Genomic DNA, 25,202 nt, shown 5'->3' with positions numbered 1-25,202 from the left:
ACTGTAGGTTGTTTCCATGTTGCCAAAGATAATAACAAAAAACTCCTGCGATTTTGTTCTGTTTTAAAATCATTTCTCATGTCATATAAAAGCTGGTGTTGGGAATATATTGTACATAGAGGTTATATACTTCAACACAGTTTGGGATAGCAAACTTATTGAATAATGCATCGCTGTTCGGCAGGTGTTTCAGGATATTTTTTATATTCTTTATCTTTGCTGTTTGTCTTTTCTTCCTTGCCTGTTGTTGAAATGGGTGATAAATGATTGATTTCTTCCTGCAGAATAGCCTTGCTCTCACTGGCAGGCAGATTACTAAAATAGTATTGAGGTGCCAGCTCCACAAATCTGTTAAGAAACAGAATAAACAAGTGAGGGTATATTTTTTTTAAGAAGGCAATTTTTCAATATTTTCTATGACTGTTTTATGACTCATGCAGCAAATGCTTACAGGCAGGAACATTTTGATGCATTAAATATAGAGCTGCATAGCTGGAATCGGTTCCAAATTATATATTCCGGGTAAAGTGTACATATAAGATTATACAGTTTCTTTACAAATTAATATGTTCCGTTGTCCTTGGAGTGCTAGTAGTTGGTTTCCAGGTGTTGCAAACCTCAATCAAAATATAACATAGTCCTGGATATGAGTATACCCTTTGCAAATTCTACCTGAAGCTTCAATGCATAACCTATTTAAATTTAGGGAAACTGTAGAAGGGCACAATTTTTATCTATTTTAGTAGTTTGGGGAAAAGGAATGGTTTCCTGCTACTATGTGCATTATAGCATTTCAAATAAATTCAGTCATCACTAGCCACACATGTGCGGAATTATTAGTTGTTCATTAGTGCTCCTGATTCAATGTATAACATGAATTTTGTTTAACTTTGATTTCACATCTGTGTATTGGTTCTGTGTGCCAGGACACTGAGGAATAGATATGCTCAGAGTTAACTTGTCCATAAATTTCATACTAGTCTTAACACCCATATTCTTCAGCCTATCTTACTAAAAGGGGGATTGCATTGTATCAATTTGAACTTACTACCTGCTTGAGCAGGTGCATCAGACCAAGTGGTGACATAGGACTGAAATAACTGAAGGCTAAACATTTCATTTTTTAATTTCTAAATAAAACTTTACTCCCTTATCCATGGTTCAGTGAGTGAAATGCTTTTAACCAAAATGTACTTATTTATTTAATAGAAAGCACTTCTGAAGTTCAGCCATGCTGAGCTGCAAGCTCAAACCATCTGCACAGAAACAAATTCTCAGTATGAAGTCAATAAGAACATGTGACTATAGTCTGCACTTTGTTTCCTCTTGTAAGGCCCTTTTAAAAAACAGTTGTTTATCTATGCCACCAAGCAAACAGTGAAGTTAAAATGATTTGCTCAATGGCTATTTCTGGACAACTAATGTGGAGCTTGTCAGGTAGTACTTCATTACTGGGATTTTGCTTGAATGGGAGACTAGGAGCATAGCTTGGGCTGATGGGCCCAAAATAAGCAAATCTATTCTGCATTGATTCTGCATTTATTTGGATCATAGGATCATGCTAGCCCTGCAGATAAAATCAGTTGTGAAATGGTGAGATTTAAAAACTTTAAAACATTTCACTTCCTTGCCTCCCTTAATACACTTTCAAAATGCTGACAGATCTATTATGCACTTCCATGAGATTGTCAGTTGGATTTCTATAATTCAGTGTGAAAGTATCCTAATGATATTTCAAATACCTCCCATAAAATAACTTTCAGCACAAGTCATACTATTTCCACCAAATCAAAATTATGGAACAGGTAGCCCAAACTCTGCAGAAATGTTAAAGCACACACTTTGTATGCAGAAAACCCCACATGAAATACAGGGCATCTCCAGGTAGGACTAAGAAAGACACTTGTGTGAAACACAGTCTGCACTGACAACACTGAGCTAGATAGACTAATAGTCTGACTCAATATAAGGCAGTCCCCTGTGGTCATAACCTGCTTAAAATAAGAAAAGTGCTAGGAGACCTTTCAACACTAACAGTATTAATGTGGGTGGTGGGGTGCCAGCTTAAAAACACACACACAAATGTATCTTGCTGCTGGAAGCTAAAGGCAGAGATCACCCACCCCTCCTGTCTCTCCAATTTTCCCAGGAAGCAAGCTGTGTAATGTTGGGTTGTGCTCTTAAATGGAAGTTGTATGCTACAAACATGAATGAAAACCTAAATTCCATCTTCCTCTTACTTACAGATCAGGTGATATCGCTGAGATGATTTTTAGAGAGTTGTTTTCAGCAATACTGAATTCATGGAACACAACCCACTCTGGGATCCTTGCAGTGTTGTAGTATATTGACAGAGGGTGAAGCTGGGCTACTTGCCTGTGTGACAACATTAAATAGTTTCCAGCACCATCAACATCACGAGCTATCTAGAACATGAAAAGTCAATAAATGACATGTAATTTACCTGGACTTATGCCTACTGCAGTGTATTACCTGCATTCAGTTATCCATTAAATACCAAAATACGATCCAAGAATGGTTCTGTTGTAGTCAAATGACTACACAAATTAATTTTACAGCTTTAAATGAATTGTAAGAGGACTGAAGAGTAAGCTATAGAATTAAAACAAATTGGGGGATAGGAATCAAAGGGACAGAGCATTATTATGTCAATACAAATGAAAGCAAAGTATTTTGATTAAATTAAGCTTTTCCAAAACATTATTAAACTTAGATGAAGCTATCCATTTGGTTTCCTTACTTGCATAAAGTAACCAGACAAGAGTGCTTTCTTTATCCTCAGTACATTTTCTTTCAATCCAAAAGCAGGTGCTGAAATTGGGAGTTCAATTCGTTTCATAATGTCATCCAATTCAGCTCTGATAGCTTCCGCCATTCTTAGTGCAGAGCAGTTCAGAAAATACTCTTGACACCACTTTTCAGTACTACGGTCTGCGAGGGGGAAAAGGTAAAATTGTGTTTGTTTTTGCTAGAGAATCCAGTTCCATTACACTCAAAGGGACTTATTCCCAAATACATTTGTACAGGACTGCAGCTTTCATCCTGAGAAGACGTTATTCTGTCATGTAGATTTTACCTGACAGAATAACCCTTTTTTCAGGATAAAGGCTACAGTCATATACACACTTATCTGGAGATAAGTCCCAGTGAACTTAATGGAACTGACTTCTAAGTATGCATTTTTTACATTAGACTATTTAATTTACCATTTTAAAATTGGAATTCATTGCTAGCCCTCTTCAGGCATTCCATAGGAAGGGAAGTATGAAGCAAAAGGAGCCACTGGAAAGGGTGAGCTCTCTCCCCATGGTCCTCATTGTCCTCCATGAGTTGAAGACTCAGGGTTCTTAAAATATGCAAGAGCCTCCACAAAAAGAGAAGAAGGCTCCCTGCTTCAGTCACCCTCCCAAACAATGCCAGTGGCAGAGCTAGCACAGTCATTCGCATGGATTTGCCCCGCTTGTATTTGCTTAATGCTGAATATGAATGCCTGAAGAGGGCTCCTGCTGCCTATCCTCATTGCTCACATTGCCTCTTTCCCTGTTCCTTTTGCTGTTTTTTATGATTAAATAAAAATAAATTAGTCTGTTAGCTTATAGGCCCTATATAAGTGAAAGCTGGAATAATTGTTCAGAAACACTTCAGGATGAATTTTTAAAGTGTAATTAAAATATTTGACACACTTACACAGGCCCGTGGAGCTTGTCCTAGCTTCCTTGTAAGCCCTGTAGACATTGATAAGGGTAAAATGATCTCCAGCAGGATGCAAGAATTTTTGCCAGCAAGCGACTGCAATCTCTTCTGTTCCCTGTGGTGGGTTTAAAAAGCAACTAGGAGCTTGTGTTCAAAAGGAAAGAGAGAGAAATGAAAACAAGCTGATACGGTGAAATAAAGCTTACTATATGCACAATGTATGCTGTGTAGTAATTTTTCCGTTCTAATGTTGCCCTCACTCTTTGGTCCTTCAGCAAAACATGTGGTTCACTCTCATCCTCTCCATTTTGACTGCCACAATGTTCTGAAAATACCCCTGAAAGAGTAGCAGTGTTTTCAACTAAAGCAATGACACCAAAACCATTTTTTTCTCCAGGCTTACATTCTGGGGAGAAATGCTGAGTTGGTGATGTCTGGATAGTCTCCCCATAATACATAGCTTTGACCTCATGTTGTAGATAGGAGCACACATGACTGAATGTTTCCCCATGGAAACATTCCTGCAAGCAAAACTTGATGAACCAGGCTTCTCTGACATGCAAGTCTTCTATGTATTTTTTAGGGGGAAGAGGGAGTTGAGAATTCCATTGTGGGATCTCCCAGTTAATGTGGTACATTCAAGAGAAGTGCTCATCACTTCACTGAATATTTGCGACAACTGGACCCAAGTGTTGCTACAATTCTAGAAAACAGTGGGATTTATTTGGAATTAAATACAGTATGTGTAGAATGAGACAGAAAAGATATATATACATAACAATGGGAGTATTGGCACAACATTGCTTGGTGTGTTAACCTTTTTTGCTACATCATTACACTAAAACCAGTGCCTGAGTTTTACTATATTGCAGAGCAAGCCTCTATAGGCCTGTATAATTTTATTCTCATTAAATATTGTGTGGAAGAAGTGACATAACCCATCCTGAACATCTGTGCAAAACAAAAAATAACTTGAATCCTTTTTAAATTTACATTTCATTAATTGTGAGTACTGTGATTTTTCTGGCTCTGATCTTTAATCAATTTAATAAGCAGATTAATTAAGGAAACCTCTGCTTGATTAATTGATAAGGAACAAATTTAACTGATGAAGTGATGAGTTAAGGGCATACCTCTTGTCTTTTTTCAAGCTTATTCTGATTTAGGTGTGTTAGCAAAATACAGGGTGAAATTATTAATGAAGCAGTAACTTTTTAATTAAACTGTAAGGTCTTTCACTGTTGCAAAGGGGCACTACTGAGGTTTTTGTAATATTTTAATTTTCTCATTTAGTTGGTTAAAAGGCAAACTATGAATCAACTAATCATCCTATAAATGGTTGATGGCAGTAGTTCTATATAATTATACTGGGCCTGAGCAGTAGCCACAAGCGCTTCAGAAAATACCTGTTACCATGGCAGCAATGGTGAGCATTTCTTCCACACAGTCAAATTCACACGAAGCTAAAATAGCCTTTGACAGCTGTGGATCGACAGGAAACTCTGACATTATTATTCCAAATTCTGAAAGGTTTCCATCATTGTCCAGGGCAGCCAAATAATCCAGATCTTCCAGAGCTTGCATGAGACTTTCAGGAGCTGGGGTGGGGAGAAATGTTTAGTTACACTGGTTGTTACATTCTGTCACTGTTCAGTGAAATGCCTATACAGACAGAATTAAACTAAGTATTTGATTATCACAAGGTTACAGGAAATTTTGCCTAATTTCTCTCTCAGGTAAATTGGTGCAGCAGTTGGCAACTTTTTTGGGTCCAGGGGCACATTTGGAATTTTGAGGCAGTGCCAAGTCAGAAAATTGCTGCTGGGGGTGTGGCCTAGAACAAAATGGCTGCCACACCCTCCAAAAGAGCAAAAAAAGAGAGAGGAATATGAAATGGTTCAAAAATGGAAAAATCTATTTTTATTTTTTGCTCTTTAATGAAAAAGTTTGAACATTTCTTCTTTTCCAGAAACTTAAAACTGTTTTCCCCTGTACTCGACAATGTGGGAACAAACAGGAAAAAATGTGATCATATGGATAATGATGCTTCTGCACTAGGTCCCACTAGGGGATCAAAAAGGTACACACACACACACACACACACCGCCCTTGCTGACAGTTCTGGCTATCTCGGCCTCATCACTGGAACAAAGAGCAAGTCTTCCCCAGAAGCACTGGAAGCCTTTCCAGAGGTTGCATTAGTTGCATTGTTTGCGAAGAAAAACTTGGTTCCACAGCAGAGCTTCAATGTGTTTCCAGGGGGAGGGGGGTCTGATACATACAGGTTTTGTGTGCAGTGTTGCTTCTACACTGAGGGCGATGGAGCTGACAGATATATTGACTGGGATCATTGTCCTTCCTTCTATGGTCCTGACATTTTCCTTGGCAGTGGAAAAAAGGCTAGAAGGTGCTTTCCTGCAATCTGCTATTTGGAATGCCAGGATTAATTAATTAATTAATTAATTAATTAATTAATTCCATTATTAATAATAATAATAATAATAATAATAATAATACCCCACCCATCTGGCTGGGTTTCCCTAGCCATTCTAGGTGGCTCCCAACAGAATATTAAAAACATGATAAAACATCAAACATTAAAAACTTCCCTAAACAGGGTTGCTTTCTAAAAGTCAGATAGTTGTTTATTTCTTTGATGGGAGGGTGTTCCACAGGGCAGGCGCCAATACAGGGAAGGCTCTCTGCCTGGTCCAGCCACTGTCCGGAGGAATGCCTGCTGCTTGTGGCTGCAGGAATTCTGTTGCTTTTCTGTCCACTGGCCTAGAATTCTACCCAATTCATTGTGATTGGAATGGCAGCTCTTGTTTTTGTAGGGTTCTCTGGCAAACAGGTTATCTTGCCACATTTGCCTGGAGCCAAACCTATGCATGAGGGACAGCCTAGGGAGTTTCACACCTAATCTGTGCTACCTGTGGTGGTGTGGATTCCTCCTAGCAGCACACAAGTGCCATGTGTGTGGCAGAATGCATGGAATGGGTTAAGAGACAATCTCATGGCATCCCCGCCATTGCCACATATTGGTTGGTGCACACATACATTGCTAACATTGGAGGAAAGCATTAAATTCCTTCTAGTTATACCAGGGTAAGGTATAGCATAATGACAGCCATCACAGTTGGACCACTGGGCTTCTCTGAAAGGCTGCAATCTTCTGCAAAATTCATGTGCACAATTACTTAGCAATAAGCCCATTTAATTCAGCTGGACTAGCCTTGATACCATGTGTGTGTGTGTGTGTGTGTGTGTGTGTGTGTGTTGCATTTCTTAGGAGAAGGACACTAAATAAAAGAATTGTTTGAAAGGGAAAATATGGTATTCATGACAGAAGTATGGAGGAACAGTGAACAATTATTTCCCAGTAATGCGATGCAACTGACCTCAACAGGAATGACGACAATATCTATGGAAAGCAACCACTGTTTTCAAAATATGCAGAAATGATTTGTATGAATATTTAAATTGCTAACAATGTTTTAATAAACTACAATGTGATACAGTGGGGAAAAAATAATAAAAAAATTCAGCTGGACTAAATTCTAACGCAGCAGATGGGTAACTCTAGATGTTGTTGGACTACAGCTCTCATCCTCCTTGCTCATTGGCCATGCTGGTTGGGGCTGATGGGAGATGGAGTCCTGCTACTTTAGGGCCGCAGGTTCCTCATCCCTGATTTAATGCATAGGAGTGGGCTGCATGTCAAACAACTTGAATTTTTGACCATCTTACAATACTCAGCAAAGATACCATGTGTTTGCCTAGAGATCTGATTTAATATTATTAGAATTCAGATCCCTGCCTGCACATCATGGAGAAAAGAGAACATTTATTAGCCAGCCTGTAAGGTTTAATGCGATAAAAGATGAGTCCTTGAGAAAGTCAAAGCATTGAAGAAAAAAACAGGTTGGATATTTAAGGGGGGGAAAGTTTGAGAGTTTTATCACTGAGCCATGAAATGAAAAGTAACAGCTGATGAATGGGAGAAACCAAGAGTCGGTGACAGAAAAACAGGGATGCAAGATTTAAAAGGGGGGCGGGGCGGCATGAAGCCTTTGAGGTAATTACCAGGGAATCATGGTAAACTAATTTCTATAAATCAATAAAGCAGTTTGTATTGTGAGCTGAATATATGGCTATTGTCCTTGGAAGCATCTGGCTCCACAGCCAATTCTATTCTCTGGGGAGTCTTACTGTTTTGCATTTTTATATCTCCAAGTTGGTTGCTCCGAGACTGGGAAACAGGAATGACTCTAGGCTTTTGCTTCAGCATTATAATAAAAAAAGTGCTTCATTTTTTATTATATTGGAAAGGACAAGTTAATAAATGCAGATTATACAGGTGAAGGAACAGTAATAAAATAAAAGAAAACCTTGAATAGGGTTTTCAGATATTAGTCTGCATTTGCAGGCACAAATGCAGCCAATAAAAAAGTCATTGTAAAAATGGCAAAGGTTCATTTGAGAATTCTTTATGGTATTGTTCAGGTTTAAATAAAGCTCATAAATAAGAGAAACAAAAGCAACTCCTGTGTTTAATTCTGAAAGCCTTTCTTAATAAAGGACAGGGACATGTAGTGCTTTACAAAACAGGGCTTTAACAACATACAATGTCATTTTTATTACGTCTAGTCTGACCAGGTCAATGTTACTGGGAGCCAAGAGGTAAGCTCCACCTAGGGCTTTGTGAATCAAGGGCTGCCACAGTCACAGTGCACTGAAAAGGAATCAGCTATATAAAAATATTCAACTACATTTGTTCCCTCCATTATATAAAAACAAAATGGAGCTGCCTTTCACATATACCTTTGCCTACTTAAACTGGTTAGATTTTTAATACATTTTAAAAGGGATAATTACTATGCAAAGCAGAATGTAAATTTTACAGGTGAAATTTGTAAAAGAAACTAGTAAACAGCTAGCCATCATTATCTGAAGTTCTATTCAGACAGAAATAGACATTGCAAGAGACATCGTGCTGCTTCTCCTATCACTGATCATGTTGTTCTGTACAAGACACTAGTATGAAAAGAGGAGAAAGAGGCACAGAGAAGCAGCAACATTGAACCACTTGAGTGCTATATTCAGTGTTATTCACTGTATTATAAAATTCCACATTCCCATTTAAACAAGTTGCCACAGATGTCATAGGAAAAACACACTATCTTATGTCCAAGTAGTTCAATCACTAAAAAAAAAGAAGGATGGCATCATCAGTAATCCTTTCTGCAGCTATGAAAGGTGGGCCAATACAATTATCCCCATGATGCAAATAGGAAGCTGATGCTCAAAGTGATTTCTTATGGCCACCTTAAAGAGAAAATCTGGAAAGGCCAACATTTTTAAGGAGAGGAAAATGGTTTAGCTGTCCAGACCCAAATCTATCTTGGTAAAAGTGTGCTAGTGCTACAGCAGAGAATTGTATTTGCTAACTTTTAAACATGGGAGGAAGGAGGAAGATTTGTCTGATAATGTGCCTTTTGGTCTTTCCAAGCTCTTTCCCATAGCATCTGGACAAAGCAATTCTCAATTTCACATCTGAATGCTGAGGACATTGGTGCTTAACCTCAGAGGGACAACAAACATACTATACAGCTTTGCAAATGTCTGCATTTTTCTATACCTTGCCATGAAGAAAGAACAGCTTTAATCATAGTCCTCAGAAACAGGTGTGCTTTTACTGTGCCAGCCCAATGGGCTGTAGCTTGGGACACACTTTGACTTGTGGACATTAAACAAAGAGAAGGTTCACTGGCTGGCAAATGGCAAGCTGTAAAATTATTGTTTTGGCTTAGCTAATCTACTCGGCAAGCTAATGTTGCGGGATAGTTGACTTGGGAGCACCCATCCAAGACTAGTGCCACCAGGTACTACTTTTCTAATCTACTGCATGTATGGAGAACTTCTAATGTAATGTAATGTAATCCAACACTTGGTAAATCACACTTCTTTGAATTACTATGCTGTGCTACTCTGTATTTATTATCATTGGTGTTCAACCTTACCTCGAAATAAAGCAAAACTGTACTTTATGCTGAGAGAGTGACTGTTCAAAGATTGCTCTTTGAGTTTCATGGCCAAGAGGGGATTCTAATTTAGGTTTTGCTTATGCAAACGCAACACTCCAACCTGTTCTTAGCAAGTTGATGTGCATTATTATTTAAACAGAGAACACACACACCGAAAGCTGTCTCAGGACAGTTTAAAATGGGGCCATTGGATATTGTTCATATTCACTCATATGACTCATCATCAGGCATAAGTCAAGAGATCAGAAAGTGGATAATTGGTTCACAATCAATTATTGGGCCCTCCAGATGTTGCTGGACTCCATCTCTCACCATCCCGGCCATGCTTGCTAGGGTTGATGGGAACTGCAGTCCAACAACATCTGGACAGCCTGATGTTAGTTAACCCCAATCTATTTTAAATATATTTTGTCCCACTCTTCACCTATAAAGGCTCTCTGAACATATTATATATAACTAAAAAAAAGACTATGATAAAGTCAAAAGGAAATGGCTAGGTTAAAAGATGTAACAGGGCCCCAGTCTAGTAAAACAAATTGCTTGAAGTGGGGTGTCATCCCACCCCTTTTCACGTGGGCCTATAATCACCCCATGTCTTTCAGCTGATTGAGACTGGCCTAAACATTATACTTTCTTTCCTACCCCAAACTATGAAAGCATCCCACTTCCTTCAAATTTGCAGGGGGGGAAGGAAGTGGGGTGGGGTGGGGCACTGCCCACGTCTAAAGGCTTCCCCATTCATTTAAATGGAATAAGATTCTAAAAAGGAATCAGATCATTTTTGGCACACAAAATCCACTATTGCCAAGTACACAATACATGTACAAAAAGCTGAATGATGCACACACCATTCACAAGTGAAGCGATTTTTGTCATGGGGATAAGTCCCTAAGTACAAGTACCATATGGAGGGAATGTACCTGAGAAATCAAAATAGATCTAATGCAGTACCACTAAGTGATCAAAAAATAGTACCAAAATAATCAATCATCCTGAGAGTGAATCAATTCTCTGCAAAGTAAAGATGAAGTATACTCGGAAGGCATAATGGCAACTATAATGTATTTCTAAAATGGCATTGCAGAGAAGTCTGCCAGAGAATCATCTTAAGCAATTATCACCCTGAAAAATTCAATCTCTTACTGAAACGCATTTCTGGCAATGTACTTCAGAACCTCCATCTAGTCCAGTTTCTGCTTCCCACAGCAGTAAACTATATAACACTTGGAATCACACAAGAAGAGCCTGAAGGCCCTAGCCATCTTCTGCTATTTATTTATGTCTATATTACAATCATATCCTCTCTTTCCAAGAAAGAGTCCAGGATGGTGTACATGTTTCTCCCCAAGTTTTCACCTCACAACAACCCTGTGGGGTATGCTATGCTGAAAGGTTGCATGATGGCTTTATGGCTGAATGGGAGTTTGATCCTGGGTCTCCCCAGACCTACTATTATTATTTTTTAACATTCCAATTACTACAGTATGCTGTTACTTCCTAGCAATTGGTACTCAGTGGACGACTGCTTCTGAACATGGAAGTTCAATATAACCACAGTGATTAATATTCCCTATCCACCAAATTGTCCAATCCCCCTTTAAACACTTCTAACTAGTAAATATCACCACATATTGTGGTAGTGGATTCTGTAAATTAATTACATGTATGAAGAAACAAGTTATCTTTCCTGAGTCTACAGAATTTAATTTGATGATCCCAAGTTCTACTATTATGAGGGAGGAACATGCATAATTTTATAAACCGGTATTGTGTCCCCAGTTAGCAATCTCTTTCTAAACTAAAAAGCCCCCAAATGCTTTAGCCTTTCCTCATAGGAAAGATGCTCCAATCACGATAGTTTTTCTGGACCTTTTCCAGAGCTACAATATCCTTTCTGAGATGAGCCAATCAAAACTGTACATAGTATTCAAAATGTGGAGAGACTTCCTTCTGAGGCCATTCCTAATGCAACCAAACAAGTATTGCTCATTCTTACTTAGAAAGGAAATTGGCTATGGATTTTCAAGGGAGACTCCTCACATATTTGGATGGCAGTTAAGAGTTCTGTATTTTCAATAAAAACATAACGGATTGTGAGGTTGAGTGATCATCTCCACAGCTGATACTATCCAGTTTGACCTTGCTTTATTCTTGCTTCCACTTTAAACTGAAAATACAAAACCCACCTTTAAATTATCCTAGTCAGTACTGAAAGCAGACACAAAGCTTTCTGTGCAGCATGCCAAAGGAGATGCCTAGAATGACAATGTTGAGAGGCAACACTATATAGGGGAAACAGTAACCGATGTTTCTCACTCCCTTTTGAAAGCACAATGCCTCAGGAAGGAAAGTGTTACCTTCCCATATTTTTTCATGGTTTTTTTAAAAGGTTTTTTTTTTTAAGGTCAAAACAAGAGTGATAAATGCAATAAATCTGGAAATACAAAAGAAGTACTTGTTAAAGATCTGTAAAAGCTGTTTTATTTAAATGAATTGCTCCATCTTGCTGAAAGTCAGGCTTTATCTTTTGTAGAAGTGAAGATTACATTATTGTTTAATGTGGCATTTCCATTAAATAAAAAATTGGCTTGAATTGCAGGTTATCTTTAGTAATTGCTAAACACAGAGCACTTGCTAAAGGATAAAGCTAAAAGCCAGGAATTTCACCAGAAACAAGACCTGTTTACAAGCATATACTGGTAATATTTTATCACTGCAATTGTTAGCACTGGCATTTGCATGCTTTCTGCTTCCCTCCCCAACAACGTTCCTTTCTGTATCATATCTATTAGATTGTGATCAGGGATTGTCTTTCTTTTAATCTCTGTTCAGTGCCTAGAACATCTTAGACACTGTAAATTAATACTAATACTATACACATGGCTTCTGTTTCTGATGGCCACTGTGTCTTTATTGTAACATCAAGTTTGACCTTAACAGTTAGATCATGGTAGTTATCAAGCTGCCACCCTAAGCACAGTATTAGCAGAGCTTGGGTTATGATCTTATTTGTGAGCGTCCATTTTATTCTAATGGTGTAACTGATAAGCACTGTGGTCACATAATCTGTGCTATATGAAGCTCATGCTATCTTATATTATCCATCCATGTCTTTATTTATTTAGGGGAATGCTAAAGGTAATGAGGCAGGTGCTAGGTAGCTATGTATCTATAGGCAGATCCTGCTACCTGAACACAATGTGTTCCAGGGAAATCGTTTTGTTAGGCGAGTGTATCGAGTCGACAATACCCATTTGTTAATATGGGAAATTTTCTAATGCGTTCCTGACCAAAAATTCCCCCCAAATACTCAACTTTCATTCTGGAATACGTATAGCAGATAAAAATAAACAGGTTGTGTGCAAACACACCATAAGAATAGACCTTAGTTACAGTTTATGGTTAGCAAGGAGAGAGTTGAACCATGAGCCCTGGTTCAGACAGCAGACTAAGGCTAAGAAAATGGATAACAATTTGGTATTACCTGGCCTATCCATGAAATCACAGTGGCCTAGGCCTGCAATATCCATTCTTTTCAGAAAAAGAACCATGCTGGTCAAGTTGGATTCCTGAATTTTGGCCGGTGGTAGCAGCTTCACTTCATTATCTGTAAATTCTTCAGGGTAGAGGCAGAAACATTTACCTGCCAAGAAATTCAACAACAACCTTACTTCAACACATTCTCTTGTGATAAACATGGTTGTTTAAAGCTGACAATGATTCCCCCCCCCTTACCTGAAGACATGCCCAGAATTTGCCTACGCATCTCAGCTTGGCTTTTACTAATGGGCTGTATCACCACAGCATCTGTTCTGATTCGAGGACTGTATACCTTGCAAATCAAGAGAGACATGACTGTGTTGAAAAAAAGAAAGATTGAGCAAGATTGCAATGGATTTGCATTGAGTTTTTGCTTAGAAGGTTTTTCTCGCTGTGTTTCATGAAATGCTTGGCTGCAAATTCATTTCCTTTCCACAATATTTATTATTGTTTCACTTGTCTTGAAATGAAAAAGTGAAAGCAGTTTGATAAATTGACTGAAATACCACTTGTTCCTGTCAGGATCGTTGTAGTTTTGCTGTCATATCTTGGAGAAATTCTCTTCAATAAAACACACCAGTCCACTGAGGATGCTGTGCCTGAACACACAGTACTTCCATAGACTCAAAATAGCTCTTTCCCCCCTTTTCCTATGTCTATGTAAATATAGGTAAAGGGAAAGGACCCCTGCATGGTTAAGCCCAGTCAAAGGTGACTATGGGGTTGCACACTCATCTCACTTTCAGGCCGAGAGAGCTGGCATTTGTCCACAGACAGCTTTCTGGGTCATGTGGCCAGCATGACTAAACCGCTTCGGTGCAACAGAACACCTTGATGGAAACCAGAGCGCACAGAAATGCCATTTACCTTCCCACCACAGCAGTACCTATTTATCTACTTGCACTGGCATGCTTTCAAACTGCTAGGTTGGCAGGAGCTGGGACAGAGCAACGGGAGCTCACCACGTCACAGGGATTCGAACCGGTGACATTCTGATCGGCAAGCTCAAGAAGCTCAGTCGTTTAGACTACAGCGCCACCTGCATCATACAGACACAGGCAGCACTGGGAGATAAGGGGTGCATAGCAGGTCTATGAGTTCCTCCTGTATTCCTGTCCAGTCCCACACCCACCACTGCTTGATACACTTAACTCATATTCCATGATAATCACAGAAAGCAGGTGCAATAACCCCAAATGTGGGGAAAGTGAATTGCAATTCTGCTTAGAGCTTACAATGGAATGTGATGGGATAAACATGGAGAAAATATACAATATCCCTGATACTGTGGGGAAAGTCAATTGCATTCTCAATTGTAGTTTACAGTGAAAAAGCAATGATTTATCAGGGCTAGCAGCCACCCATCTGGAAGCATCAATGGTTCAGGCTGGGAGCTCTGATGTGCAGCAAGATCCCACGCCTGGAATAGTTCCCCATTCATTTCAGTGAATGGAGAATGGAATCTGCAAAAACATTCCTTAGCTCTTTTCATGTCAGTGTTTTGTTTTGTTTTAAACACAGCAGAGCACACATGGAATTCTGTATTGACTGCATGGCTATTTCAAGAAAGGACACCCCTTCACACATGTATATTTGTCTGGACTGACGTTTCTCAAAAATAAAACCAAGAAGCTTGAAAATCAATTAAAATACAATTTGGCCTCTGCACTGAAAACCTGTTTTAATTAAAAATGTTGATTGAGCTGACTTCCAATGCTGCAGCACAGAGTTTGAGGGTGTGGAAGGATCTATGGGGGTGGGGGAAGGGGACAAGAGGCAGGTGAATCCCTGTTGTGCATGGGGGGAGGGAATAGAAAATTATGCCAGCCTTTTAAACAAGTACATATCAAGATCCACACCTTAATGAACTATGCAGGTATGTGAAACCTCACCTCTGAGACATGTGTTGCCCCACTGGTAATTTATTAAATATTATTTTACTTACCTTTCTTTTCTCTATCCCAACATCTATAACAAAGGCCACAGTTTTAATCCAAACCAAAGATCCCCCAAAGCTTGTAGTTAGCAACACTCTTCTCCTGTAATTTTTGCAAGGTCCTTCTTCATTTGGCTTGAGGATTCTCTCTCTTTCACTGGGATAGAGAAGAACAGGGACCAATTCACCAAGTTCAGGATTTAAATTAGGCCCTTCTTGTTGAATAATCTTGTAGGCTTTTCCAATTTCCTAGAAGCAGTGAAGACATCTTTCATGAAAATTAAACAGGCTCACTGTGCCAATTCTGAATCTATTCTCTCTTTTTAATGGATTTTATTTCTATGTTAAGCTCTAATGGCAAAAATATAACAGTCATGATGCTGATTAAATTGAGGAAATTGTAACAGAAGCATACATAGAAACATCATATACGGTAATGCAGCAATTCTGTTTCTTGAGGAATTTATTTCAGCCCAAGAAGGGGCTTCTTTCTCTTCCTTCCCCCATTTGCTTAAGTGCCATATTCCTTACAGATTTCTGCCATTTGACAGTCTATCATGGCTATACCAATCTCACAGAAAGACATTCTAATATCCATAACAAAACATTAACACGCTACTAGAACAGTAATACTGTAATGAAAAATTATAACATGGCGCCTTGATTTTCCATATCAGTGTGTTCCATACACTTCCCAGAAATAGGACAAATTAATTTGGAAGAATCTCTATCTTGCTAACTTTGAAAATTACTATTATGTTCTTAGTCTAGTTAGAATTTAAAGTATCAAAAGTGCTATAAACCATATATGAAAGTGACTAATTTTTCTTTATCGCTATTAAAATAATTGAACATATAGGAGAATTGCAAATTTGCTTTATAGCATTCTCCCCAGTGGCAGATGAACTCTCTGGGGGTAATAAAAATCAATAAAATGCTAAAGCAACCATTAATTGAAAAATTAAGTTTGAGAATTTAAAGGCATAAAAGTGTAAGAATTCAACAGCTCTAAAGTATTTGTTAAATTATGTCGTTCTTCTTTCACATTATAAAAAATGATTGCTTGCAAAAGATATGGAAAAGAGTATAATGCAATTTAAAATGCATTTCTCTCTCTCCAAAGGCTTAAAGTATTTCTTTTGAATACTACTGCCCCCCCCCCAAGTCTTTTAATGTCAAAGTGATACATACAGGACCAAAACGCTTTGCCTACATGATTATTCACCTTGATTTCTTAGTAGCAGTTTTGATCCCAGAAAATCTAAAGACCCACTATAATAGAATATGCTATCTAGGGCTCCGTCTGCACTATACACTGAAAACAGTTTTAGACCTCTTTAAACCATAATGGCTTCTCCCAAAGAGTCCCGGGAGCTGTACTTTGTTAAGGGTGCTGGGAGTTTTAGGAGACCCCTATTCTTCTTATAGCGGTACAATTCTCATAGTTCCCTGGGAAGAGAGATTGACTGTTGAATCGCTTTGAGAATTGTAGCTCTGTGAGAGGAATAAGCCACAACCTAGATAGCAGCCCTGGTAAAGTGAGTTGCTGCTAGATCTTCCTAAAAGTAGCTTGCTACGGTTACCTTACAGCATAATTATTGGCATGCCTACTCTGAAGTAAACCCTACTTAGTTCAATGGGACTTTCTCCCAAGTAAGTATATATAGAACTGTAGACTTAGTGCAACATGAGTACTTTTTAAAAATTGGCCTAATTACAGAAGGTTTTAAAGGGGGTATGGAAATTGCTCATCCTAACATAGAAGCCCAAGTACGCAAATACTTTCTGTGATACATTAAATGGCTTACTTACTTGCTCACAGGCCAGAAAGATCACAATATCACCTCTCTCTTTAGAGTTATGAATCTCAAAAAGCAGTCTTAAAGCAGAAGAGAAATTATCTTTCTGAATGCAACAGGTATACACAACCTCCACCTGGTATCTGCTTTTCACTCTTATGAGAGACGTGCTGCCATAATATGTCTGTAGTTTGGTGCACATCTGAGTAGATGTAATTACAATTAGCTTCAGCTCGGGTCTTAATATCACTACATCTTTAAGGAGTCCAAGCAATACATCTGTTGGGAGAGTTCTTTCATGCACATCATCCAAAATGATGATTCCATAATTGCTCAGAAAGGGATTGGACATCATTTCTCTTTGTAGCATGTCATCTGTACTGTATCTGTAGCCATGCAAAGAAAGAAAGATCATTATTCAAAATTGGTGATGACATAAGCTGAAGGAGACAGCACGCATTCTTCAGGCTATGCATAATCTGCCCAGGTTTTTCCTTCAAAATGAAAATATCAACAAAATTGCACTAAAGTGGTGGGGTCGGAGAAATCATGGCAGATTAGAATAGCCTGTCAGGCTTATGTTGTCATACCTGCAAGAAGAAGAGTAGAAGAGTTTGGATTTGATATCCCACTTTATCACTACCCAAAGGAGTCTCAAAGCGGCTAACATTCTCCATTTCCCTTCCTCCCTCACAACAAACACTCTGTGAGGTGAGTGAGGCTGAGAGACTTCAGAGAAGTGTGACTAGCCCAAGGTCACCCAGCAGCTGCATGTGGAGGAGGCAATAATTCAGCATATATCTGGTATGAGAAAGACACAGCGATCCCATGTGTGTTTCCTCAAAAGGAAGTCCCAGTGTGTTTAACAGGGATAACTCACAGGTAAGTAAACACAGGATTGCAGCCTAAATTCCACTGACTGCAGTAGGTTTTAACATGCCAGACTGTGAGCACAGAGTTGATTTATGCTCAGAAAAAGTAAAAAACAGCTTGTCAGAATAGGAAATAAAGTACTAAGATGGGTCCCAAAAATATACACCTCAAGTGTCAAAAGCTAGGGTAAAGCCGTATGCCATACATGTACACATATGTGTGTGCATCACATGCACAGAAACATGATGCATCTCCTATAGGGTAGGGTTTAGGCCATCTGACAGCCAAATTTTACGTCCACAACCATGTTCCTAAATGCAGTAGTTTGTTTTTTCACATTTCCACATCTAAGTTGGTTAATTAAAGGGATCCACAGAGACATCAATAGCACATGTATTTGTAAGGTTGGGAACGATAACCCTGTCCCCAAGTCAATTTGACCTCAGTATCTGGTTCAATGCAACCCATTCACTTTATCACATAGAACTACTGAAGATCAAGACCTTTATAGTTTTGTCACATAATCTTCATAGAACTGTATCAGGCTCTGTTTCTTAGCTAGTGTGTGATGCTAGAGCATACTGGAATTACACATTTGTATGTAGGTTATATAGAGTACCTGTACATATTAGAGGGACTGAATATGAATGCACAAACCTCAGGATCGTTTCACTATTACAGCAGCTCTCACATGGGACCACATAACCCACTTCATGACCAATATTGACGTCCATCTCGTCAGCTACTTGCAACGCCAGCCATACTGCTGTATGTTTATGTGTCTGTGTGCACACAATTGTTCCGTGTTGAAAATGAGTGGAAAGAGAATATTCAGCACACCACTGGGGCACCTTTAATATTAAAAAAGTTAGAGAGAAATGAATCCATCTATGAAATGAATACACAAGCTTATTTGATTACATGTGCTGTCTCAAGTGAACAGCTGCTGTTTGCTTGCTAGCTGTCTGCCTACTAGCAACTGAACAGTTCAATAAATGGAAATTATTTTCCTGGATAAATGTCAAGACCCCGAGTCAGTTAAGTGGTCAAACATAAAGTGAAAGACAGTTCTGGGAATTTCTTGTTCTGAACTAGATTAGCCTGAGTATATTAGAGAAGTGACAGGAATGGCCTCTGGGGAGAAAAGGACACCAACCCTATCATACTTGAGCATTTTGGTTCCTTGCTTGGTTTAACAGTGTGAGGGACATTTCTGATCAGGGTCAGGGGGCCAAATCCCTGTTTGTGTTTCCTTCTGGGCTTACAGCCCTGGCTCTGCTCAGTCACTTTAGCACAAAATGACCATCTGTCAGAAAGAAGTCAACAGCTGATGTTAATGTTTATTTGAAGCAGAAGGATTGTTTGTATTCATTGCCATAACTCTGGAATTTGTAGAGGAAATCCATGGGGGTTGTACATCTGTAGACAATGAAAGTGTCTTGGAGTAATCCACATGGCCATAAAACAGGGGAACAAAAGATATTCTTTCCTTTTGAAAGGAAAATTAATAAAGGGTCAGTTTATGCACCATCATGTATAATTGTATAAATGATTGAATTAGATGTTAAGGGAGGGCAGTATCTCTGGTGGGGACACATTGTGTTTCTTCTGGGGAAGTTCGTCCATCTTTGTTCCCCAAACCTGAACTCAGCTCTCACCTGTGGCTCATAGAAGCAGTCAACATGTGACAGTGGTGACATCCTGGGAAACAGCTGCAACTGGCCAGCTAAACCAGGTAAGGGTAGCCGATGGGTCTTAAACCCTCAGTGAGTTAAGGACTTATCTATCCCCTGCATTTGAAGATGAGGCCAATAGCAGGTACGATGGTCAAGAAGACTTTTCTTCATGTGCTGTTAAGGGAAATCGGGCTCACCAGCCTGGGAAGGTAGCCTATCTTGGGGAAGGAAAAAACCTCCTAAACCTCTGTTGCCTTGTGGTTATACAATTCATGAGAAAGGCTTTGGGAGTAAGACCCTGAGGTGTGTGATTCCTCAGCTGGAGTAGGCTCAGAACAGGTGAGGGTCACCTGCCTCATCAAGCCCAGATGCTGCAATCAGCATGCAAAGTACAAAAGGGAAGCAAAGCTGAGGTGCTCTGTCTGCTCAACTTCCCATGTTGGTTGGACCACGGCTTGGATGGATGGCCCAGGGTGCTCTTCAGGACTATACTTGTGTGGGACTGACCTCCAGGTGCCCTGACCCCGGATCAGAGACAGGAACCAGGCTGGACTTTGGACCTGTTGGCCTGCCAGACTGCTAGACTGTGTGCCAGCATATGCTGTGGGATTGTGTACTCCAGCGGGACTTGCCACCAGGTACCCATTGTTCAGGACACTCTGGTTTTTGTATAACCAGAATGTGGCCTATATTGCAAAGCTAAGAATCACATCCATTTCTCTGCTCACTGTTGCCTCTGGTCCCCAGTAAAGTTTCCCATGAAGGAATGTGGCCCTCATGTTGGAAACGGTAGCTCACTCCTGTTTTATCGACAGTATGGCAAGGTATAAGTCTGCTGGAATATAAATGTCTTCTCCACTAACGAGAAGAAAGAGGTCCATTTGAGCCTTGGGTGTGTGGGAGATATTCCATAATAGTGGAGTCACTGAGATGGCCCTATATATGTCATACATTAGTAGCAGAAGTGAATGTTCTTAACTTTTTGAAATGCTTGTGGTGATGAAAGTTCAAAGTCCTTGTGCCAGTGGAGGAGGCTGGCAGATGCCCTTGGGAAACAGATTGCCTTTTCTTGTCTTAGTGAATTGATTTCAATGTAGCTCATATGGAAGTAATTACTGATTGATTATGCTTGTCTTACACATGATAAAAAATTCATGGAATTTAAAGTTAAAATTCTCTGTCTATATATCTAATCACATATTAATCTGTTTAAGTACAATGTTTTAACTTTTGTATGTTTTGAAGTATGGCTTTGATATTTTTTCTTGCTTTTATTTTATCTTTTTGTAAAGATAAAATAAGGTTATTTTTTAACAAACAAGCAGTGTATAAATTTATGAAATACAACATTTATCAGTTAATTTGTCCTCTGTTTCTAAAACCATATCACATTTTAATTCTTGTCTTTTCAACCACCTACAATGAAATGTTGGATAATATAATCAAATAGGCAATAAGAAGTGCATTCTGTCAAACTATATGGTGAAATGAACTTCATGTACTGATCTTTTGAACTTTGTTTTAAAATGGCAATCTCTCGTATACTACATGCCAAACAAGTATTGAAACTCAGTAGCTGAGAGAGATCCCCTCCTGCATGAACAAATCTTTAAAGGTGCAGTACAGAACTGGATCATGGGTCCTGTTTTTTTTAAGGACCTCAATCCTGAAGCCCTAGTAAAACCATTCCTGTCACCACCACTCCCAAGCCTACTGCAATTAATACTGTGCAGATGAGATTTTGATTGGCCTAATAATACATTTGACAGTATTGGAGTACTACAGGACATTCACTGAAAGCAGGCAACAGTTTTACATTCTAGGATTTCATTAAGTGGTAACATACAGGATCACATGCCTAAAAACTTAGTTCAATGTTCTGTCCATTACAAGATCTATTTTAAAAATATGAATGTTGCATATAATTAATTCATATCATACTGCAAGTCCTTTGTTACAAACACTCACCTGGGAGCTCTTACCAGTTTTGGCATCTCCTGAAACAATCACAATCTGATGATGATGCAGACTTTCCATGAAAGCATATTTCACTTGCCAGACTGGAAGTTCCTCTCTTTCTTTGAGAAGTTTGTAGTAACGGGAAGAGAACGGCAATCCATCAAAAGGATTCATCTCTAAATCTGCTGCATATCTCTCCATCCTTTCCTCTTCCATCTCCTCCCCATCAGAAGAGTCAAATAATTCTGAAAAGCACTGCTTCTCAGAATAAGAAACAAAGTAGTCCATAGCTCTCCTTCATGTATTATTCCCAGCAATGAGTATCAGAACATCAATGAAAACCTTTTACATTAATAAATCACCAAAGTCACCCAGTTCAGAAACAGTATATTCCAAAAGTTCAGTTCAAAAGTGCCACAAAGTTTATATTCCAAGGGTTTGTTTTCTCTTTCCCTTCTTTATTATTTCTTTGTCACCTCTGTGGGCCGTGAGGTTGATTCATCAGAAAGTTTATCTGAGAGACGTCTAAAAACTAAAACACCTACATTTAAAATGATTCACTCCTGGAGATACAGTTCTGCAGAAACCAATCACTTCCTGCATATTGAATTGATGTATTTTTCCTCCAGATCAGACCAATTAGTAAGAAGTTGGTTTGCTTTCTTGCAGTGTATTCTGCAGCTTCTCTCTTGCTGGTCTGTTGATTAAGGATTCTGCTGAGTTACCGCTTTGTCACACGTGTCTCCATCCTGATTCATTGTGAATAGAAGCCTACAGGATGAGATTATTGTGTCTGATTGTGAAAAGGGTCACATGGTTGCTTAATCCCATTACAATAGATTTTACCACAGGATGTGCAGTGCAAAACTGGGGGAAGCAGGCAGCTCTGCGCAGCAACCATATAAATGTATACAGTGGTAATCTCGGGTTACATACGCTTCAGGTTACATACGCTTCAGGTTACAGACTCCTCTAACCCAGAAATAGTACCTCAGGTTAAGAACTTTACTTCAGGATGAGAACAGAAATAGTGCGGCAGCAGCGGGAGGCCCCATTAGCTAAAGTGGTGCTTCAGGTTAAGAACAGTTTCAGGTTAAGAACAGACCTCTGGAACGAATTAAGTACGTAACTAGAGGTACCACTGTAATTAGAAATGTGTTTTTAATTTAGGCCAAACATTTGAAACACTGTAGTAAAATCTGAAGTGTTCTAGAATTTAGAAAACAGTATGGGAGAATGAGACATTATTGTTTAAATCACATAAAGGACAGATGAAGGGGCGGTCCTAGACAAAGTGCACTGGGATGAGCAGATATTTGGTTTAGCTGGCTGATTCCCAGCTCAGCCAGTGTTAACTTTCCAATCCAGCTCAGCCCAAGTTATGCTGGTGTAATTGCCTTATCCTTGCACAGCTGGCTCTGGCTGAGCTAAAGTGGTTGCAAAAGGGACTTAGGCTGGATCCTAAACCCATTCAGCTCCAGTGGCCTGACAATCTAGCATAGCACACTATTTGAAAGGCCTATTTCCTCTCTGCCAGGCTAAGGCAGAACAGTAGCAGCCTTGCTGCTGAACAGGGTTCGAATCTTCTGTAACTACACTGGCTTCATTTACACTCGCATGCTTCTTTTGCATAGGATTGCTCTTGCTCCTGAAAACATTTTCAATTAAGAATTTTTAAAAAATAATCCAGCAGGGCTTCCTAGTGACTCTAATCTAAGTGACTCTTAATCTGAGTCGTGCATTCGAGTCGTACCCAATTCCTGCATTGCACCTGACATGGCCCCTTCCTGCTACTTCCTCAGCTCATTCTCAAAATTCAGGGTGGCGGTTTCGACTTCGGGGGATCCCAAGGCCTAGTTTGGTCTCCGGGCCAGGCCGTTGGCGTTGCTATGGCAACGGGACTCTGGGCGCGGCCCAGCCGGCGGGAGGAATCTCAACCGGCCGCTGCTCATGGAGGCCGGCGGAGGTGAGGAGAAAAGTAGCGGAGCGGACGGGAAGGCTGAGAAGGAAGGGAAGAGGGGTGAGAGGACCTCGTCGAAGACGGAGAGGGCGGGGGGTGAGGGATGAGGAGGGAGACATTTCTTTCAGCCACGACTCAACAGCGTTTGAAATAATATTAAAAATAAAAAAATGCACCTGAGCATGCACAGAGTGCATTCCCCCCCCCCACATGAACCATGTCTCCTGGTTTTTCATTACCGCATGGCTCCGAGGCGGCCTCCTTAAACGGAGCACTTGCCGTAGGATTTGACCCCACGGGGAGGAGGTAGAATAGGGTGGTGGTTGGTTTTTTTTGGTAAGGTTCCCCTCACTAGCAATACCTGCAGAAAAAGTCAAGGATCCAGATTTTTCTCAGCATATGGAGATTCAGTAAAAAGGGAAGCTTAACTTGCTGGGTTTCTGCCTGTTGGTAGATCCCCAGCTGATTCTGGTAAATTGCGGGATCCTCATCGTGCACAAAAAGTTACGGGGGGAGGAAACTAAAAAACTCTGTGCAGTCCTCCCCCAAAACAGCTCAACAACTCTGGGCGATCCACCCACCCCACGTAGGCTCCTCCTGCCTCCAATGACAATGGTAGATCACTGCCAGTAGTTTTTTTTTAATACTGGGAGTAGATCGCAGTCTCTTGGGAGTTGGATATGCCACTATAGCTGTTAAAAGCGCAGGGAGGAGGTGGCAAGCCATCTCTGGGTTGATAAGCCTATGGGAGTTAGTTGGAGTCTTGGGTGCCCTTACTTTAGTAGTTGCCAAAATACCACACACACACACGCCTACTGCCTTTAAGGGATACACTAGTTGCATGTCTGAAATGGGATACCTGTAAGATAGTTTCTGTGTTTGTAGGGAAAGGGGCTTTTTTTTTTTTTAGGTAATAGAAAATTGGAATCCATAAAAAGGAGGGAAGCCTGGGGTTGTGAGCTGTAGGAGTGAGAATAGGAGCAGCAAGGATGATGTCGAATCAATGAAGATTAGGAGTGTGAGCCTCAGAGAGCAGTGTGTGTATGTCGCTTGGAATAGGAGGTATTGATGGAAGAAAATGCTGGAAAGTAGGAACATGTGGACTGTGAGGAATGGGTAGCATGATTTTGCACAGCAAGGACTGAATGGGAATAGTGCTGTGAAATTCTGTAGGTCAGGCACTAGAGAAAACCTGGAAAGATTTTTCCATAGCTGGTAGGAAATTGTATCAACATTATATTGTAAACCACTAGATTTCATCCTGTTATTTATCAGTTGTTCATGAGAGACACAAGACTTCATTAGAAAACAATGATACCTTGAAGGATCACTAGCAGAAATAGTCAGTTGTATCATTCAGGAAAACAAGCTTTATTTATCAACATTCAGAATGTGCATTTAAAACCCATTGACTAATTTCTGAACAAATATAGCCTTCATTTGCTGGATTTACTGCCTCCATCAGCAAAAAGAACTTTTCATACAAGTAAACTAAACCTCACACAATAGGGGCAAGGGGAAATAAAAAAAGTCCTTGATCCCAAAGTAGTGATAGTTTAGACCAGAGGTGGGAAAACCTTTTTCATATAAAGTTTCATACACGTAGTGGGCAGGGTCAAGGCCAGTAGTGAATGGGGGACATTCCATTTGTTTTAGACGCTAGGCATGATGAAAGCTTATCAACACCATATCAGAGCAAGC

At 39.7% G+C, this 25,202-nt stretch overlaps 2 protein-coding genes and 1 long non-coding RNA gene across 13 annotated transcripts in view; 2 read left to right on the top strand and 1 right to left on the bottom strand.

The window, feature by feature from the left end:
- Nucleotides 1–51: 51 nt before the first annotated feature.
- Nucleotides 52–24,006, bottom strand: DHX32 (DEAH-box helicase 32 (putative)). Of its 7 annotated transcripts, none has more exons than XM_079977136.1 (12): nucleotides 23,863–24,006; nucleotides 21,551–22,312; nucleotides 18,564–18,757; nucleotides 17,047–17,419; nucleotides 15,244–15,483; nucleotides 13,494–13,590; nucleotides 13,243–13,401; nucleotides 5,121–5,312; nucleotides 3,709–3,858; nucleotides 2,762–2,952; nucleotides 2,245–2,426; nucleotides 52–348 (listed from the first exon to the last, which is right to left on the bottom strand). In XM_079977136.1, the coding sequence occupies exons 2-12, from the start codon at nucleotides 21,827–21,829 to the stop codon at nucleotides 156–158; spliced, it is 2,250 nt and encodes a 749-aa protein (XP_079833262.1). In that variant the 5' UTR covers nucleotides 21,830–22,312; nucleotides 23,863–24,006; the 3' UTR covers nucleotides 52–155. The 7 variants fall into 7 exon arrangements, with proteins under 7 accessions (XP_079833262.1, XP_079833264.1, XP_079833261.1 ...); XM_079977138.1 differs by lacking the exon at nucleotides 23,863–24,006 and adding an exon at nucleotides 23,741–23,759; XM_079977135.1 differs by lacking the exon at nucleotides 23,863–24,006 and adding an exon at nucleotides 23,295–23,369.
- On the top strand, nucleotides 6,246–9,767 carry LOC307216686. Its single transcript, XR_013839270.1, has 2 exons — nucleotides 6,246–6,957; nucleotides 7,281–9,767. It is a non-coding gene; the product is annotated as an uncharacterized lncRNA (long non-coding RNA).
- The window catches only part of FANK1 (fibronectin type III and ankyrin repeat domains 1), a 34,646-nt gene continuing 32,820 nt past the window's right edge, over nucleotides 23,377–25,202 (top strand). For 4 of the 5 annotated variants that reach the window (XR_013839254.1, XR_013839255.1, XM_079977155.1 and 1 more), the window contains exon 1: nucleotides 23,442–23,561. Coding sequence is in view for 3 of the 5 variants with exons in the window: in XM_079977155.1 (XP_079833281.1) it covers nucleotides 23,492–23,561 (70 nt within the window). In the remaining 2 variants the exon portion in view is untranslated. Of the gene's footprint in view, nucleotides 23,562–25,202 lie in introns of all 5 variants that reach the window. The other variant, XM_079977156.1, reaches the window with a different exon arrangement.

This window comes from Podarcis cretensis, assembly GCF_951804945.1.
Source record: "Podarcis cretensis genome assembly, chromosome: 5".
In the NCBI taxonomy this organism is placed as follows: Eukaryota; Metazoa; Chordata; class Lepidosauria; order Squamata; family Lacertidae; genus Podarcis; species Podarcis cretensis.
The sequence above is the reverse complement of the archived record's forward strand: the minus strand, read 5'-3'. Positions and strand labels throughout refer to the sequence as shown.

Coding starts and splice junctions, on each gene's coding strand:
- DHX32 (XM_079977136.1), bottom strand. CDS start 21,829: ATGGACTACTTTGTTTCTTATTCTGAGAAGCAGTGCTTTTCAGAATTA. Junction 15,484..17,046: donor TCTTTCTGGCCTGTGAGCAA/GTAAGTAAGCCA, acceptor CACTGCTTCTAG/GAAATTGGAAAAGCCTACAA. Junction 5,313..13,242: donor TGATTTCATGGATAGGCCAG/GTAATACCAAAT, acceptor TCCCCACCCCAG/CTCCTGAAAGTCTCATGCAA.